Raw genomic sequence first — 16,793 nt, 5'->3', positions numbered from 1 at the left:
AACAGATGCTATGCTTCTGGTAGCGGAGAGATTAGAGGGACCATTCAACATTGAATCAGTCATGGATCCTATTGATGTCAAGATTTCTGAAGCCATCATGAACATGCAAGAAAACAGCATGCAGGTGTCGGCAAAGGTACTGTGTGAGTCGCGCCTTCTCTGTTGCTGAATGTCACAAGCAGGGGGAAAAACACCTCCACCATTTTTCTGTCCAGACTTTAAGAAAGATTGTCCAGACCACTAGAAACTGCTTTTGCTCATTCAACAGTTCACCAGACTGCCTTTGAATCCTTCATCTAGTTAAACAAGCTTGAAGTTTTCAAAAAGGAGTGGCAGGGAGAAAGGTACCATTTAGTAAACTCCAAATTAATAGCTGTAAGAGATTTAAGGAAAACAGAGTGTGCTGAAAATTAGTGGTAACTCTGTAAGCAATATCCTGCAGAGTACATTTGGTAACTTCTGCTCGTGTCTCATCTGTCATTCTGCATATTAACTTCCAAATACATTTTGATCTGTCTAGGTCAGACTGAAGTACAATGTGTTTGAGGTGAATACACAAAATGTTCCATTTAACCTCCTTTAATAGCCACTCCAGGGAAATATCATTACATTGGACAGCCTCTGATTACCAGACCTCAGTTTGATAGAGTTTTGTCTGGATTCTGACATGAAGATAAACAGAGCTAATGATACCAGCTTCTTCCTTTCCATTTTTAGTGTGTGTGTGTATACACAGATCACCACCACCTCTGAACCTCATGCTAATAAGATCCTTTGAAATGAGTAGCAGGTGCTGTTGAGCCAATAGTCAACAATTAATGGCTTTTCCTTAATATTCATCAGTGCACTACAACTCAAAATCTAAAGTCAACAGTTTGCCAGCTTCGCTGCATTAGGAGTTTCTATCTTCCATTGATCTCCCAGTAGTCAGTTAGGTGCTGGCTAGACCGCCATCCGAGCCAGTGAATTTCCATTGCTTGGAAGCTGCCGTAGCTGGGAAAAATGTGGGAACAAAAGGCAGGAGGCTGAGGTTAATAGTCTTCCTGCCAACTCAAAATTAGATGCTTTTTATGGCCCAAGTGCTGCAGGTTGCTAAGGATTTCCTTCAAGATGCTTTTTACTTTCAACCTACATGAAGCTACTCGGATTTTAAAAGCAGTCTACATCCTGCACGATGAGACTTTTTTCTGGCAGTAGTGATTGAGGCATTTAACAGCCAAATTCTCTCAAATATTTTGGGAATTAAAGGCTAGCTTCAGCAAACTCAGCCCTTACCTCAAAAAAGGAAACAAAAAATATTTTCACTGAAAACTCACCCACGGCTCAGATGTATTTCATTTTCCTTTTTAGTTGCTCGGTTCTCACAGTTTTTCCATTAGTCGGGAAGCTGCATCCCCTGCCAGAGTCCAATGACATCACCTTGGCACAAGCTCATCTCACTACTCGTTTGTAGCAGAGCAGACTGTTTCTCCTGTCCCTCAGAAATATTTCGTTTGCTCTAAGGATTAATAAATCACAGCAATTCCATTTGCAATGTAAAGTTTTTCTTCTGAGAGAAACCTTAGCCAATGCTTTTTAAAATCTTGAGGAACAGAAATCAAATTATATCAGTGACATTTATTTTATTATATTTTCATAGATAACAGAGCTGTCTATCCTTGAGAGGCCTTTGTGTATTTCTGTGTAGACCATTATTCTCCTGAAATGTGGTTTCCTTGTTTTCCTAGGTTATATTCATCTTTTTTTCAGGTCCTAACACATGGAAATGCCTTATTCTTAAAGAAAAGTATAAGAAGGCAAAGACTTTGGGTCTAGTGCTGGGTTCTCCTATGTCATGTCAGATCTGTAGACATGATATATGAGCAGACTTTGAATCAGTCATCTGTCATCTAATTTTTCCCCCTTATACATACTGACCACTTAGAGCTTCAGTGAAAATGACAGATACCTTGCCGGATGTAATGGGGTGCATGGAATGCAATTGCAGACCTAATGTAGGAGAAAAGCCACGCTTGTCAATTATTCTGAGATGCTGCTCAGAAAGCTTCAGGCAGGGTGCCGAAATCACGCTATTTTCTCTTTCTTCAAACTATTTTGTATCTTGCATTTCACTGTACCCACTGAAAAAGTGGTGACTAGGGATCACAGCTATTTTTCCACAAGTCAGTCAGCGCATTTTTACAATGGGAAAATGATGATGCACTAATAATGTTATGCCTGCAACACTCACATACACATAGATTATTCTTCACCACTGACATGCAGCTTTTTCATCCTAAAAATCTGGCTGATGTCTGGGACAAGGTTCTATGCTGTATTCAGTAGAATTTTGGGCCATTTTGTATAATGATGTTTCTCTTTTAAAAGGAGTGGAACAAATGAAAACGAACAGTTTCTTCCTCAAGGACCTCTCACTAATCTCATCCTCTTTGTGGGCAGAAGACCCAGAGTTCATTTAATCCAAAATCCATCCCTCTTCTGTTTCAAATATTTTATAAAATTGCCCTATTCCAAAAGTCATTTGCATTAAATTGCGCTGTCAATTTGTCTTTGTATCACAAAATGATGTTTTGTATTATACCAGCTGCAATTATATATTGAAATTTATTTGAGAAAAATATGTTTGATATAACACATTGACTGTACAGTACTGTGCATATGGAGGCAAAATTAAGTGACCAACAGTGTGCACTTTCCAACATAATAAGTGTATAAAAATAAGTAAGAATGCATGCTCTTACGTGAATGATGAAGTCTTCAATTTTAGACATCGGCAGAAAAATACATCATGAACTTCCTAAGTCTCCATTTTTATGGTTTGTCCCTCCATTCTTCACTTGATGCAGTACTAAAGGTTTTGTCCAATATCTTTTTCCTATAAATATGCACCTCCTATTCAACACTATCCTTCTGAGAAATAGTCTTCACGGTTACAATTATACTAATAAATAAAAGGGGGACAAGGACCAGTGCCTGATCTTGAGGCCAAAGTGTCACAGCCTGATTCATTTCTATACTGCTGAGAGCTACCTTCTCTGGAGCTGTTTCATTCTGCCAAGAGCAAGTTGGAGCAGTCCAAGAAAAAGCCAATGACTTAACAATTAATCAGTGCAGACAGTCAGGGCTTATTGCTTGAGTTCATGCCTTGTCTTTCATTTCCTTAGAAGACACAAACCCTCTGTCTTCCACTCTTAATGGGTGCCCATCAATATCGAGACAGAGAATTATAGAGGTGCCACATGTACCTCTTCTATCTCTGTACGTCCGACCAAGGACATACAGACTCAGCCATATCCCAGTACCTGTCACTGCATAAAATGGAGCATCTCTGTTCCTAGACCATTAACTTTTCTTGTTTGTGTGTTGATTGTGGTGGATTCTTTTAGCACAGTTCACATTAACCAGGTACTAGTATTATGTTAAGATCCTCCAACTCATCCTGAGGCTGGAATCTTTCTCTGTTTTCTTGATATTTCTCTGCCGTCTATATTCAGCACTGGCTGTCTAGAAAGCCTGACCACAAATCTCTAAGCTTCATACACTGCTCATGTCCCTGAACGACAGCCTCACGAGGTTGTTACTTTGCCTCAGGGAAAGTCACATTCCTGACAGTTGCAATATCTGGAGATGCTTTTCAAAAAACAGCAATGGTCTAGAAAGTCAGACCCCAAGGCCTTTCTGCTAGAGGAATCGACATGCTCTGAATCAGATCCGAGTTTCTCTTCTCCAAAAAAAGGCAAGGACTGAAGATCATTAATACCAGCCTCCATAGCTTCATCATCTAACACCTGCAGCCATTCTGACAGACTACCTTCTGCAAACCAAACCACACAGAGTGCAAAAACAATCAGTCTGAGCTGTTTGAGATGCCTCCCAAGACATCAGCACTTTTTAAGAGTAGGCTTTGCAGTCTGAGTCTACCCAGACTTCAGTGGTGTTCACTGAAGGTTGCCTCTGGTAGAAGTCAGGTTGCAATAGATTTACCTTGGATTTCTCCTGATAATGTCTGAGACATGTTATCTTCATTACTGAAATATCTTTGTTATTCACCAGTGACGTCTCTTTGGTATTTGAACATTATAGTGCCAAACTTAGTACTCAGCAATGGATTGACTATTTCTCAGGTAAAACTTTCATATTCTGTATATTGTTTCCCACGGCTCAGTTCATATCCAAAACTTAGTCATAGCATACATTTACCTTATTCTTATTCTCTTCTCCCTGAGGTAATTCAGGGAGTCATATTTGGAGAGTCGTAATATATAAATGTTCATTTCAATCCTGGCCAAAACAAAAGTGTTTTGGGGGCCTTCACAATCTTCCCATAAGGCTGTCAGTACCATTACTTTTGACTCCTGCTTCAAGTCAAAGAGTAAATCCTACATCTGTTCCATTTTAACAATATGCATATTTAGCAGTTGACATCTGCAGAGATTGCTCGTTCACAAGAAGTGGAGGAAAACTCAAAAAACAGCAGAAAAGATGTTATAACATCCATTTTTCTTCAAAATGGAGAAAATACCTAATCTGGTTGCATCAGCATAATTTTGTCTTCATTGCTACTCAAAACACAACATATTGGACTATTTTCTGCATTTTCAACAGTCTAGTTCTATACAGATATGTTTGCTTGCTCTAAGTGTCATTTGGCTGCCATGCCAAGGTTTTTCCACTTTAATAAAGGCTATCCCATAACTGAGTCTCCCCTTAGTAAGTCTTAAATCTACTTTTATCTGAGCTGATGGATATGCCATTTTAACCTATAGATATATGTTCCTTTTTGACAATTACTTCAGCTAAAAGGATGAATGAGCTCCATGACATAGCAGACTACCTATGCATTATTTATAAGGAGGAAATCTTCATAAAACTACATCCAAGGTTCTTCTTAAAATAGCCCCCGAGTTTCATATTAACAAAACCTCTTCATTTATCTGTGTTCTTTCCAGAGCCCTGTGCAGGAAAAATATAATGGCATTTCAGGAAAAAAATCAATGCTATTCTGAAGATGAGAGAGTCAATGGAGCAGAGTCATACAGAGAGACTAAATAGGAAACACTGAGCACTAGCGCATGTCTAAATAACGGTATGACTCAAGGCTTCATAGAGAACAAACTCTATCTGCTGGGATTCAAAACCTCGAGTTCTCCTGGGAAAAGGACTCTTTTTTTACATAGTCCTGAAGTAGATACCTCCATTTAGTCAGCTCGATAGATGTACTTCTTCACTGGCTCTGTTGACTTATCTCATGGTTTGGTTCATATCCCTGACCATAGAGGTCTGGCGCTCCTGTGACACCCTAGGATATCTCATTTGAGCTTTAGCTGCAGTTCAGTGGGGAATGGTCTTGTGTTAAGAGAGTCTTAACAGATGTCTCAGATATCCCAGGACATCACAAACTGTTATAGATGCTGATGTGAGAGCAACTGAAGGGAGCTTTTGATCTCCGCTGTCTAAAATGGGAGCTTAAAAGTTTAGTTTAAATATAGACACCTACATGTATACACCTAAATTTAGGTTTCTTAATTTCAAATGGAATCCCTTCTCTAAATTCAGATGAAATGGACTGCACCAATTATATATAAAATGCAATTTTTTAAAGGGAGTGGATTTATGCTGCCAATTTACAGCATGCATAATGAAACACCCAAATATTTTTCCAGAAATTGCTCAGTATCTCTGAGTAACATTGTGAAGAAAGTATTTCATGTGCTTCTTTTTAGGAAGCATTTATTAATTTCAGACATCAGCTTTACATTTTCTGTTCTGTCAGTTAATAACCTGGATGCAAATTAGAAAATGTCTCTTTTGCACTCAAAATTTAGTTACTGAATACTGTATCCTTACTGCATTTCTGCCAGGTCATTTAAAAAGTAAATTATTTCTTGTTCTGTGATGTAAAAATTGCTATCTAATTTACATCTCTATTATTGTCTGACTGTATGTAAATTTGTTCATATAAACCTACTTGCTACAACTATTTGTATGAAGCTAAGTGCCACAAAGTCTATGTTGGGTTTTTTTCAGTATGTCATATGAAAAATTAAATATAAATTATGTAGACTCGCAGTTACTCCACATGGTCATACAAGTAGCCTAACAGTCACACACTGTGAAATTTAAGGAGAAGATTCAGTACCCTCACTTTCCTTTCTCCTGAGAGTCAAGTTGCATGTTTTGGATAATTGTCACTTGTCTTTGTAAGCAAATACCTGATTGTCTAATTGACTAAATGGGATTTCATAGGTATCTAAATAAACAGTTATGTTTTCTGCACATAATTTATCTTAACATATATATTTGGCCCTTTAAAATGTACAGTATCATCCACAATCATGTATAAATTCTGAACATTAATCTTACTCAAATTTTCTTCACAGAGGAAAAATCAGATTATTTTCTGCTGAAGAAATTAGAACTTTACAAGTTAAATCATCTTTCCTGTTTGATTAAATGAATTTACTGTCCAAGAGTCCTTATGACTAGGGAGGCTAGAAACTATTAAAAAAATCTTACAGATATTCTTAAACCAGACTAAGCAGTATTCCACTCATAAATTAAAAATCCCAATGGCCATACAACAGCTGACTTGCTGGACTTTGAGCCAAAACAGACCTGATGATTGGACATAAATTTAGTATGAATCACTTTCAGCAAATCTTGAATCATTTGGGGCCTCTAAATTAACATCAGGAAACATAACTAAGAGCCAATCGTACTGTATCCTGAAAGCAGCAAAAGTCATAACATCCATGGCTACTTCAGAGAGAACTACTCAAGGCGGAAAATCTAAAAGTCTAAAAGTGAAACATGAGTCTTTTTGATCGCTGGCTCACCACATAGCTGTTATCTTACCTGCCACACAAAAAGGTCCTGGTCCTACAAACAAAACACAGCACCTGCATAAAATTTTTCACCTCCCCAAAGCTCATTCAGACAGATAGTTGGTGTCTGACATTAGGGTTTTATAAAATATATCTTACAAGAAATTCTGACATTCAATTTTTTTTCTTCTGACTGGAGGCAAAATGTCGAAACAGCCAAAATACAATGGTCTCAAAAAAGAAAGATGAATCCAGAACTGAAAAAGTTGGTATGAAGGCAAAGACTATGATCCTACTTCATTAGAGCACTTGAAAAATTTAACTCTGTGAATATTCTACCTCCTTTCAGCCGAGCAACTTCTGTGAGAATTCCTCTGGGATATATACTTGATATCTAGTAGTCAAAAGTGTCCTCTGTGTCCTTTAGTATCCACAAGACACGTGCTACTGCAACCTTTTTTTCAAATGGAAGTATATGAAAAATTTCATAACCCTAAATATTATTTTTTATACCTAGAAAACAAACACACTAGCAGAAAATAATTCTCACTATTGCCTACTCAGTATTCCTCACCCTTCTTCTAGCGAGAGACTTGCTAGGGAATAAGGAAGTAATCCAGTTATAAGACTATTTCATCATTGACCTTTTCTCTGAGACTACAAACAAAATCACCAGGTAGGAAGAGCTGTGGGTAGGGATTATGAATGAGCTGTGATTCTGGGTAAATACCACATTTTAACAAAAACTAAAACAATTATCAACTAAGTCCTGCCACAAAGGACTTCCTTTAGCTCATTTCTCTTCCTGGAAAGATAGCAATTAAAATGCTTTCAGATGTTAACTTCTTAGAATAATCACCTTCCTAAATTAAGGTTTGTTTAAGGTTGCTATATGTTTTTATACCTTCACCGAGTAATTAATAATGCTTAATTATTAATCTGAGTTTTAATGCAGGGCAAGTGCTAAATTCACTATTATCAAAATTTCAATCAATGCTGGTTTCCAATATATGAAAGAGAGAATAAAGAGGCTGTAAAGTACTAGCTTCCCTTTTTCTATGACTGCCATATAACCTACAATGTCTTTTTCAGGTTTTCCAAGGATGTGGCCAACCTAAACCAGCACCTGCCCTGAGATCTTCCCGTTCTGTCCCTGAAAACTTCAATACCCGGTTTAGACCATATAACCCAGAGGAGCGACCTACAACTGCTGCTGGCACAAGTTTGGATAGGCTGGTAAGGCAAAATATATTCCATTTTCAAATTAGTAGAAATGGCTTGGTAATATAATAGAAGAGTTATAATCTCCTGACAATTTTTTTTAATAATTTCATAATCACTCTATATAGTTTCTATGCCAGCTGTTCCAGCATTCAATAAATCTTTTTTTCTCCATTGGAAATGGTATAGAATTGCATTGTAGGATAACAATATGACTCAGTTTTTATGTATTAAAAATGTTAGAAGAGAACAAGCTCTTTCTTGCAGGCCAAAAAACAGATGAGTCACGACAGGTACTTTGCAGTATAAATTCTCTTTGAAAAGTGATCTACAGCAACATTTTATATTTTTTTTTATTTTATTAAAAATGTTTTTATGTATTAAAGCAATTTTTAGCAGCTAGTTCTTTAACATATACACTTGCAAAGGCATATTGATTTGTTCCACTTCTTTACTTAATTATAAAATTACCACTGTTTTATTTCCATCCGTCTCAAAAATTGACTTTTATCAGCTAAAACTTCAGTGATCATTAATCTTGCTTTATTTATTCAATCGTTTTGAAAACAGGATTTTAACATAAGATTATTTTCTTTACTACCAGTCATTGGATTCACATTTCAGACTTCGATGTTCCTGCTATTTATACATCTATAGATTTATAGTGGGCTAATTATTATAGCTCTTAATACTCTCTCAGCAATCATCTCGAGGTAAAGCCAATGAGCAAAATTAAAGAGTTGTAAAGCATCTGAATCAAAACAGACTGTATATCATACCCTCCGCTTGCCGAGCTCATTGCTGAACACTTGCACAGCATTGGTCTTGCCGAAGAGAGTCGTGCTCAGGGCTGTAGCAAGAGTGAGGGGAGAGGAGTGCCCAGCTGGAAACCGCCACCATTAATTGGGGGTATGAGGCTTCGGTGAGCTGCACTCCCCCTGGCTACCAGGCAGGTGTCGGCTGCGCTAGGGCACCAAAATGTCTTGCTATGGTTCTGATCATGAGCCTAAAATGTCTAGAGGTTTCTCTGATATGCAGCTTAAATCACTGAGCAGGAACCCAAATATACTAATTCAGATAAGGACCTGGGTATCTCCTTGACACCATCACTCAGCAAATTCCTTTGATGATCACAGTAGTCTTCCACAGTGCCAAGTCTTTCCAATCGCCTCTATCTATGCCGTATTCTATCTATGTACTGTATTCTGTCAATCTTCATTGCAATTCAACTAAAAAAATACCATCACATTTCTAGTCAGGACATGGGATTACCCTGCAAAAAAGCAATGTTTATTAGTTCTCTGCTCGTCTGGAAACAACGTAGCCTGGTTATTCTAAACGGAGAAGCAGAAAAGATGATGTTTACCTCCGTTGTAGACTTAAGTCTTTCTACCACAGCAGATTCGTAATCCAGTGTAGCATCTCAGGCTAAAAATCTGGCTGGTAATACTCAATCCATATTTGATAGGTTCTTAATTTTACTCTTTCACTTTAGATTCAAAGAACCAGCCCTTGTGTATTGCTCAGTGCAGAGGCCTGGATCTTGATCTAGAATTGGCCAAGGTAAAGTGAAAGGTCACCAAAGCCCGTAGGTTTCAGTCACGCTCCTGACAAAGCTAAAGGTTGCAAACAGAGGAAGTGGGAGGAAGCGCATGAAAAGGAAGGCTGGTAGCACAGTTCAGCTTGGATTACTCGTATGTTGTAAGGACAGTTTAAGCATTTGTGCAATGAAAAAGACAGGTTTAAGAGACATTCCATATTCACATAAGGAGAATATTTCTAAATACATTAATATCTTTTTTAAACTACAAGCTTCCAAAATACTGAGTAGCATCCTGAATAAAGCAGAGATGTGTCATTTGCTGCTGGCCTTTAAGGACTGTAACTAATGAAAATTGCCAGTGCAGATAATCCTTTATAACTCATAATAACTTACCAACTTTTAAAAGGGAACTTGTCTCCATATGATTTAGCTAGGTTTGTTCGCACATTATTTCAGAAAAAACAAAGAGCTTAGCATTGCTGCTGTTACTTTAAAAAGTGTTCAAGCCAAATACCTATTTGTTTTTCTTGCTGTTGATATTTAAAATAATAACTATTCATGGCCTGTTAACGACGAGGGTTGGTACCAAATCCATCTCCAAATGGCAGTGATGCACCTGTTATCTCCTTTGTTGAGACAACAATCCCTCAAGTTAGAGATGGCCACTGACCTCAGCTGCAGCAAGGAAAGTTGTTTATGTGGATTAGAGCAGAAGGCCTTGTTTCAGAGCTGTAATCCCTTAGCAGCACTTGGGAAAGGTCACTGCCTGCATCTCACACCAACTTGGGTAATTTTATCCAGAAGGATATAAATGCTGCACTCCTGCCTCACAGGAACACCATTCAACCTGCCTACATTAGATCTTTAGCATTTAATGCGCTGAATCATTTCCTGAATCACGTATCTCTCTTCATTAACTATAGACAGAGCCTGGAGGACCAGCTTCAGTTAGATCCTCCTAACCCTTGCAATGCAAAAGGATGTAAGGAGAATCCCACTCACAGCAGTTCTGCAGTCTGCACACTGATCATTTTCTATTGCTTGCTTAACACAGACGTGCAGCAATATTAGTATTTTGATAGCAGTGTCAAAAAGTTAAAGCCCCTTTTGATTACTATAGATATGAAAAACAAATCTTTCCTTGTGAGTCAGCTGACTGTTCAGTCTTACGTTAGTGCTTTTACAAGTCTGTTCTGGAGTTTGTATTCATAAAACACCGTCAGGCCACTTAACTTTAAACTGTCATTGCAAAGTCCAAACATGCTATGTAAACCTCAAAAGAAGTGACAAACAATTCTGCTTTCATCTGTCTTTGACAGCATGTCCTCAGAAGAGACCAAGTTTGGAAAATATTTCCTCTGCATCTCTATCTTATACAAACATGTAGCATATCTGAACCAATTTTTTTACTCCTGCTCATATCCCTCATAACCTGCTCATATTTATAAGCTTAATTCAGGTGAGCATATTTTATCAGGCATGTTGCACAAAGCAGTCCTCATAAGAAGCCTGCACTGAAATCACCGGGTACTGAACCCTTCTGAGAAAGTACTCCTTCATCCTTGCCTGAACTTGTGTGATTAATCCAGCTATTCCATTCCAAAAGGGAGAGCAGTTTCCCTGTGTTGTTGTCATAGCTATAACCAGTAAGGCTTAATAAACAAGAAATAGATCAAAATAAATTGTGAGAAATATGAAAAAAAATTTAAATGTCCCCCAAAAGCAGTGGTATAGCTGGTTTAAAATGCATCCAATATATTTAGGAAGTTACATAGAGCTTCTCTAAGCATAGATGTAAAGCACCATCTGAGACACCCCGGAGTATCTGAAACATGGGGCTGGTAGATACAGCACAGGACTAGAGGAGACCAATATAATTCTGGAGCAGTGGGGAGCCGGGTAGAATACGCTGCAGCATCTCAAGCAATTCAAGATACCTATGCTCAGGCAATTCAATCACGCCTTCACAACACAGGGCCTAAAAGTCAGGCTCTTTCTGAAGTCAATGGAGAGAGAGACACATCTTTGGGGAGTGATTCACCCCATCTGTCACAGACCTTCTCACAGATTGGGAAATGAAAGGCTCAACTGAGATATCCACATGTAGCTATGCAACACTGAGATGCCTCGGAGTATGTAAAACGTCTAATTCAGCTGGCAGATAGGACAATCCTTTGGGATGCCCATGCCCTCCTGGACTGGCAGTTGAAGGCTGGGTAGGACATCCTCAAGGATGCCTACTATGTGGCATCCAAGTGGGAGAACGGAACTGAGCTGCAGCTTTTCTCTGCAGGTCCCTGTGGGTGGAATTCAGCTACATAAACATAGTCACCTAATGCTATTTGAGATGCCTATGGTCTTCAAGATATCCAAATGTGAAAGTAAAGTTACAGGAGACCTGGCTGGAAGTAAGATGGAATACCTCAGAGCTACTAAATTCACTTTCTATGCCCATATTTAGGTAACTGGATTCCATCCTATTTCTCTACTGACTGTAACACAAGCAAAAATGAGGACTTCTGATTCGATATAGAAATCCATAGTGTAGATACCTATAACCAGCTATCTCGATTTGAAGTCTAGATGACTGTAGTTTTTACTGTTAACAGAGAGAAATAAAGGTCTTCGTTCAGCTATCTAAACATAGGTTTAGGCAACTGAATTAAGATCAAATATTTCTAAAGTATGATTCATCTCATCCTAAAATATATGTTTAAACAGCTGAGAGAAATCCTTCCCTATCCCTCTGCTACAAAGTGCCAAAAAGTAACAACCTTAAGCTAGGCATCTAGCAATTACACCTGAAGTTCAGTAAGGTAAATACTGTCAGAAATGAAATAATTTTAACCACTCAGCTGCTTCTGTAGAGCATGATCTAAGATTTCTCATTTTAAATCAACTGCTTATAAAGACTCGTTATCTTCTCTGTGGTTGCCTGTTTGGTATAACCTGTGGTTTATTTTGTTTTGTTTTGTTTTGTTTTTCTGTTCCCTGAATCTGTTTCCCTCTTGCTTCCCAGAGGACTATCTGGAGGACAATGCAACATGGTGTAAGCTTTGGTATTCTTATTCTTCACCTTCATTCCCATTTGTCTTTGTGCACTGCTGGGCAAACACTTCTTTAAGTTTCATCTTCACCATCTTTACTTTGTGTATGTCTTGTAGGCTAAAATGCTAGCAGTTCTTTCTGTAATTTTGCGTTATGGCTGATTTAATTCTGCCCAGTGCCCAGAGCTGCTGGTTCCTTCCAGTATTTTTCTCCCATTTCAAGGATGATGCCTCACCCCCCAGAAAGGAGCGTATGTATTCCCTCAGTGAGCTAAAAGCTGGCATAAGCTTCCCCATGGTCTCATGGGGAGACCCCACATATGCATGTGCAGCAATGCAGACACTGCGGTGGCATTCAGCTCTGAGTCCTGTCCCTTGAGATAGCACTGGAGCAATGGAAATGAGCTGCCAGGCTTTCCTGGGCTCTCTCCCTAGAATTGCCCCTGTCTTGCTGTCCGATCTTGGGCAAACCACTGAGCTTCTCTGTGGGAGCTGGATAAAGTAGATTCCCTTATGCTTTCCAGCTTCGTAAGTTTTTGTGAATGTTAAGAGGTCCCTGGTTTCAGAGAGAAGGCCGCCTTGGCAGGGTTCAGCCCAGCCCGAGGGGAAGGCAGGAACACAGCACCACGCAGATATGCATCATCTCACCTGGGAAGTACCTCAAAGCATTTAGTTTGGACTATTATATCCTGCTTCTTAGCAGGACTAATTAGTCTACAGAGACCACCATGCTGATATAGCCATACTACTTCCTGCGCTTGAGCTGCCTCAAGTACCTCTGTATCACCGTACAGCACAGTGCTGCCTTAATTCAGCTGGAATTTCTCCCGAGAACATGCTGCAGCCTGACCTGGCTGGACGTGTATAAAATAATTCCACATTTTCTTTCAGGAGGACATGGAAGCTTTCTTGATTTTCCACAAGGGAGATGATGCACTATTAACCATATAATACATAATGCACATGCATACTATGGAGGTAGGCAACTGAGAAATTGGCCGTGGCATTTTGCAAGTGATTTACATTCAAGTACAGTATAGTGGCTGCATAGATAAGTGGACGAGCATGCACCACTCTGAAAAAGAAAACCTTTCATGCTCTTTACCTTGGGGATGGGAATATATCATGTCACACTTAGTAGGAAAATGTTCTTTTATCTTTCCTCGTGCTTTCCTTAAAATAAAAGTAAATAAAGTCTCAATTTCCAGGAGCAAAAGATCCTGAATTTTTTTTTTTTTTTTAGGAATAAAGTGGGATGTATTTAAAGTGTCCATTCAGTCATATCTTTAATTTTTTTTTATTCCATTGTGTAATGATTTTTGTTACAATAAAAAAATGCAATAGTAACCTAACAAATCTGTTGTGAACAATTCCTTCCCAGTGCTCCAAAAATACATGAAGTAGAAAATATGATTAAAAAAAAAAAAGAATCTGCTTTGCATTTTAGCTATAAAAGACTAAAATTAACAGGACAGTATACTGTGAAGACATTGATCTGAATTGCCCAGGGAATACTCTGGGGCACTCCTGAAAGTGGAGTTTATGTTTCAGTTTTCTTAGAATCCATTTAATCCAGAGTCTAGAAATGTTAAATATATGCAGCGATAGCACAATTTTCCTGAGATAGGATGTTTATTCTCAACATTTTATTTCTCAAGAGGCCCTAGAATAAAATCCAGTAGGTATAAATCTTAGAGGGTTTAAAATACCGAGATTAATTTTTCAAACACCTTCTGCGTACAGAGGCCATAGGGAAAGATAAAAACAATGAACCTGTAAAAGACTTCATAGCTCAGGAGGTATTGGTCACACTCTTAAGAGTGAAGATGACAGGCTCATGCAGGTGTTTTAGAAGCCCACTGACTTCCCACAGGCTACTCCCCCTGCAACCCTTAGATGCGGTGCTGTTGGATGTGCCATTTCACCCTGTGTGATGTTAATCAGCAGACAACCCCTGTAAAACATCAGGTGTACAGCTCCTCCAGGTTTAGGTTTTGTGTGTTTAAACAGAGTCCTGTTTCTTATTAGCTGTCTGGATATAATTTGCACAATGAATAAATATGTTTTACAACATTTATCGTGGTCATTTGGTGTCAGTTTTAGGATTTGCTTGGTTCTCCAAAAATAGGTGTTTGCTTAGTGTCAGGTTTTGTTTATTCTCAGTTTCTGTGTCACAGCAATATCTAAGTAAGTTTAAGTCTGTGCGATCACTTTTTCCTTCACGGTTAATACCAGTTTCAGGTGGCAAAGGCAGATGAATGATGGTGGCTGTCAGAACCCCCCTGGGAGACCTGCCAGAGTCCTGTTTTTAAAAACAGTGATGTTATTCCATCCCCCAACTGAATGGTTCTGCATGCTGCTGTATCTGATGCATTGCATTCCTAATGCGCGTGAGGTGGTTACTAAGAAAGAGCTTTATTACAGTGGTTGCCTCTGTCTTCAGGTGGAATGGGTCTGCCTGCAGTTCGGACCCTGCTTAGTATAAGCAAGGAAAGACCGTCTTCTAACAGTAACAGGAAAGACAGTTTGGACAATCTTAATTAGTTGTCCAAAAAAATGCACAATCTTGATTACCATGCAGTGTCTGCCTTGCCTGAAGAGTGATGTGTTGCCTGTCTCATTGAACACAGTGCCTGCTTGAACATCTTCTAAAAATGTACTTGTTAGTACTAGTTGAATTTCCTTTACCTGATGGGTGTGAAGATCCACTGAGAGTCATCATCTCATTTCCAGGAAAGTCTTAGGGGTATGAATGGTATTATGTATCCGTGTTACAGAGATAGGGAATACAAAACCTGCAGGCAGAATCCACTCCTGATTACTAGACTTGTCTGCACACGGTAAGACAAAGAAATGGCATAGTCACGGGTCTTCAGCTGTTGTACATTGAGAGATTATGTGATTCCTGAGCTTGGCTATTAGGGTAAAGAAAAGCAAGATATATAGGCTAAAGTTTGCACATCTGTGTCATATCAAACCAGACTAACATGAAGTGGGATTTATTTGCCCTAGCTTTTCATGTTTCTAATGTCGCTATCAAAGTCTGAGCTATCACCTCATTCCTTTACTAATTGATGAACAGAATTAGGCACTTCCAGACCTTGCTTAAGATACTCACTTGGAGATTACAAGAGTCTGAATTACCCTCTGAATTACCCATTTCTCCCCACGGAGCATGAAGAGAATCTGGATGATTAGCTCAGACATCCAATTTGTAGATGTCTAAATGTAACTGAAATGCTGGGCTTTGGAGTTAAGCTCTATGAATCAAATGCACACAAAGGAGATTTTGGTCTATAAAATATATTGATTGGTAGATCCAATCATACTTCTAATCATACTCATCATCATGGGATCATCAGGTACCTAGAAGGATGGCTAGTCTCCAACAAATACAGTTCATTCGGAGGCTGCACAAGTTTTATTCAATGGCAATTCCCCCCTGTAAATCTGGATTAAAATCCTTCCATTTCATGTTTTAGCTTCTGCTCAATAAAGACTAGGGGTTTTTTTCCAATATACAGAAAGTTTGTATTATCAGCCTCTGGAAGATGAATCTAAGCAGGAAATACATCAACACTGCTCTTTCAGCTGAAAGATAACTCACATTTCATTTCACATGTCTGTGCATGAATCTGTGCAGAAGGAAAAGTGAATTCTTAATGTTGTTAATGCTAAAGAAAGATAGTGACTGTATAAACATCCTCTGCACTTTAGCATTTTGACACGATATTAAAAGAAAAAATATGGTTTAAAAATATGGTAGCAGGGCTTGTATCCCCACTGGCAGTGCATAAACCATGCTCATTTAGATGCTTCCAAGTAACATGACAGTAACAACGATGACTGACTACCTGCCTGGAAGGTGTTACACTGAGATGAATTCTTGCATTGTTAATGTGAGTACAACCAACAAGTTCTAGGTTTCCATAAAAAATGGATTTTGTAATATATCACCAGTTCATTTACCACTAGAGAATTAGAGGATCCTTTTGTGCAAGTGACTACAGACCATAAAATGTCTTTTCAGCAACAAAGTTAGTTGTGCACAAATGTGGATACTGACAGAGAAATTAAAGCTTTGGTAATTTCTGAATTAATGGCAAATAGTGATTCTCACTCTCCAAAGAAAAATATGTGTTATACTTTACTGGCAAT

The 16,793-nt window shown here is 38.6% G+C and overlaps 1 protein-coding gene across 1 annotated transcript in view; it reads left to right on the top strand.

Moving 5' to 3' along the window:
- Window positions 1–16,793, top strand: part of GPC6 (glypican 6) — a 786,226-nt gene that overhangs the window by 712,657 nt on the left and 56,776 nt on the right. The window contains exons 5-7 of the mRNA XM_075138503.1: window positions 6–136; window positions 7,917–8,060; window positions 12,608–12,637. Coding sequence (XP_074994604.1) covers window positions 6–136; window positions 7,917–8,060; window positions 12,608–12,637 — 305 coding nt within the window. The remainder of the gene's footprint in view (window positions 1–5; window positions 137–7,916; window positions 8,061–12,607; window positions 12,638–16,793) is intronic.

This window comes from Calonectris borealis, chromosome 1 (genome assembly GCF_964195595.1).
Source record: "Calonectris borealis chromosome 1, bCalBor7.hap1.2, whole genome shotgun sequence".
Classification (NCBI taxonomy): Eukaryota; Metazoa; Chordata; class Aves; order Procellariiformes; family Procellariidae; genus Calonectris; species Calonectris borealis.
Note: the sequence above shows the minus strand (reverse complement) of the source record. Positions and strands in the feature narration are given on the sequence as shown.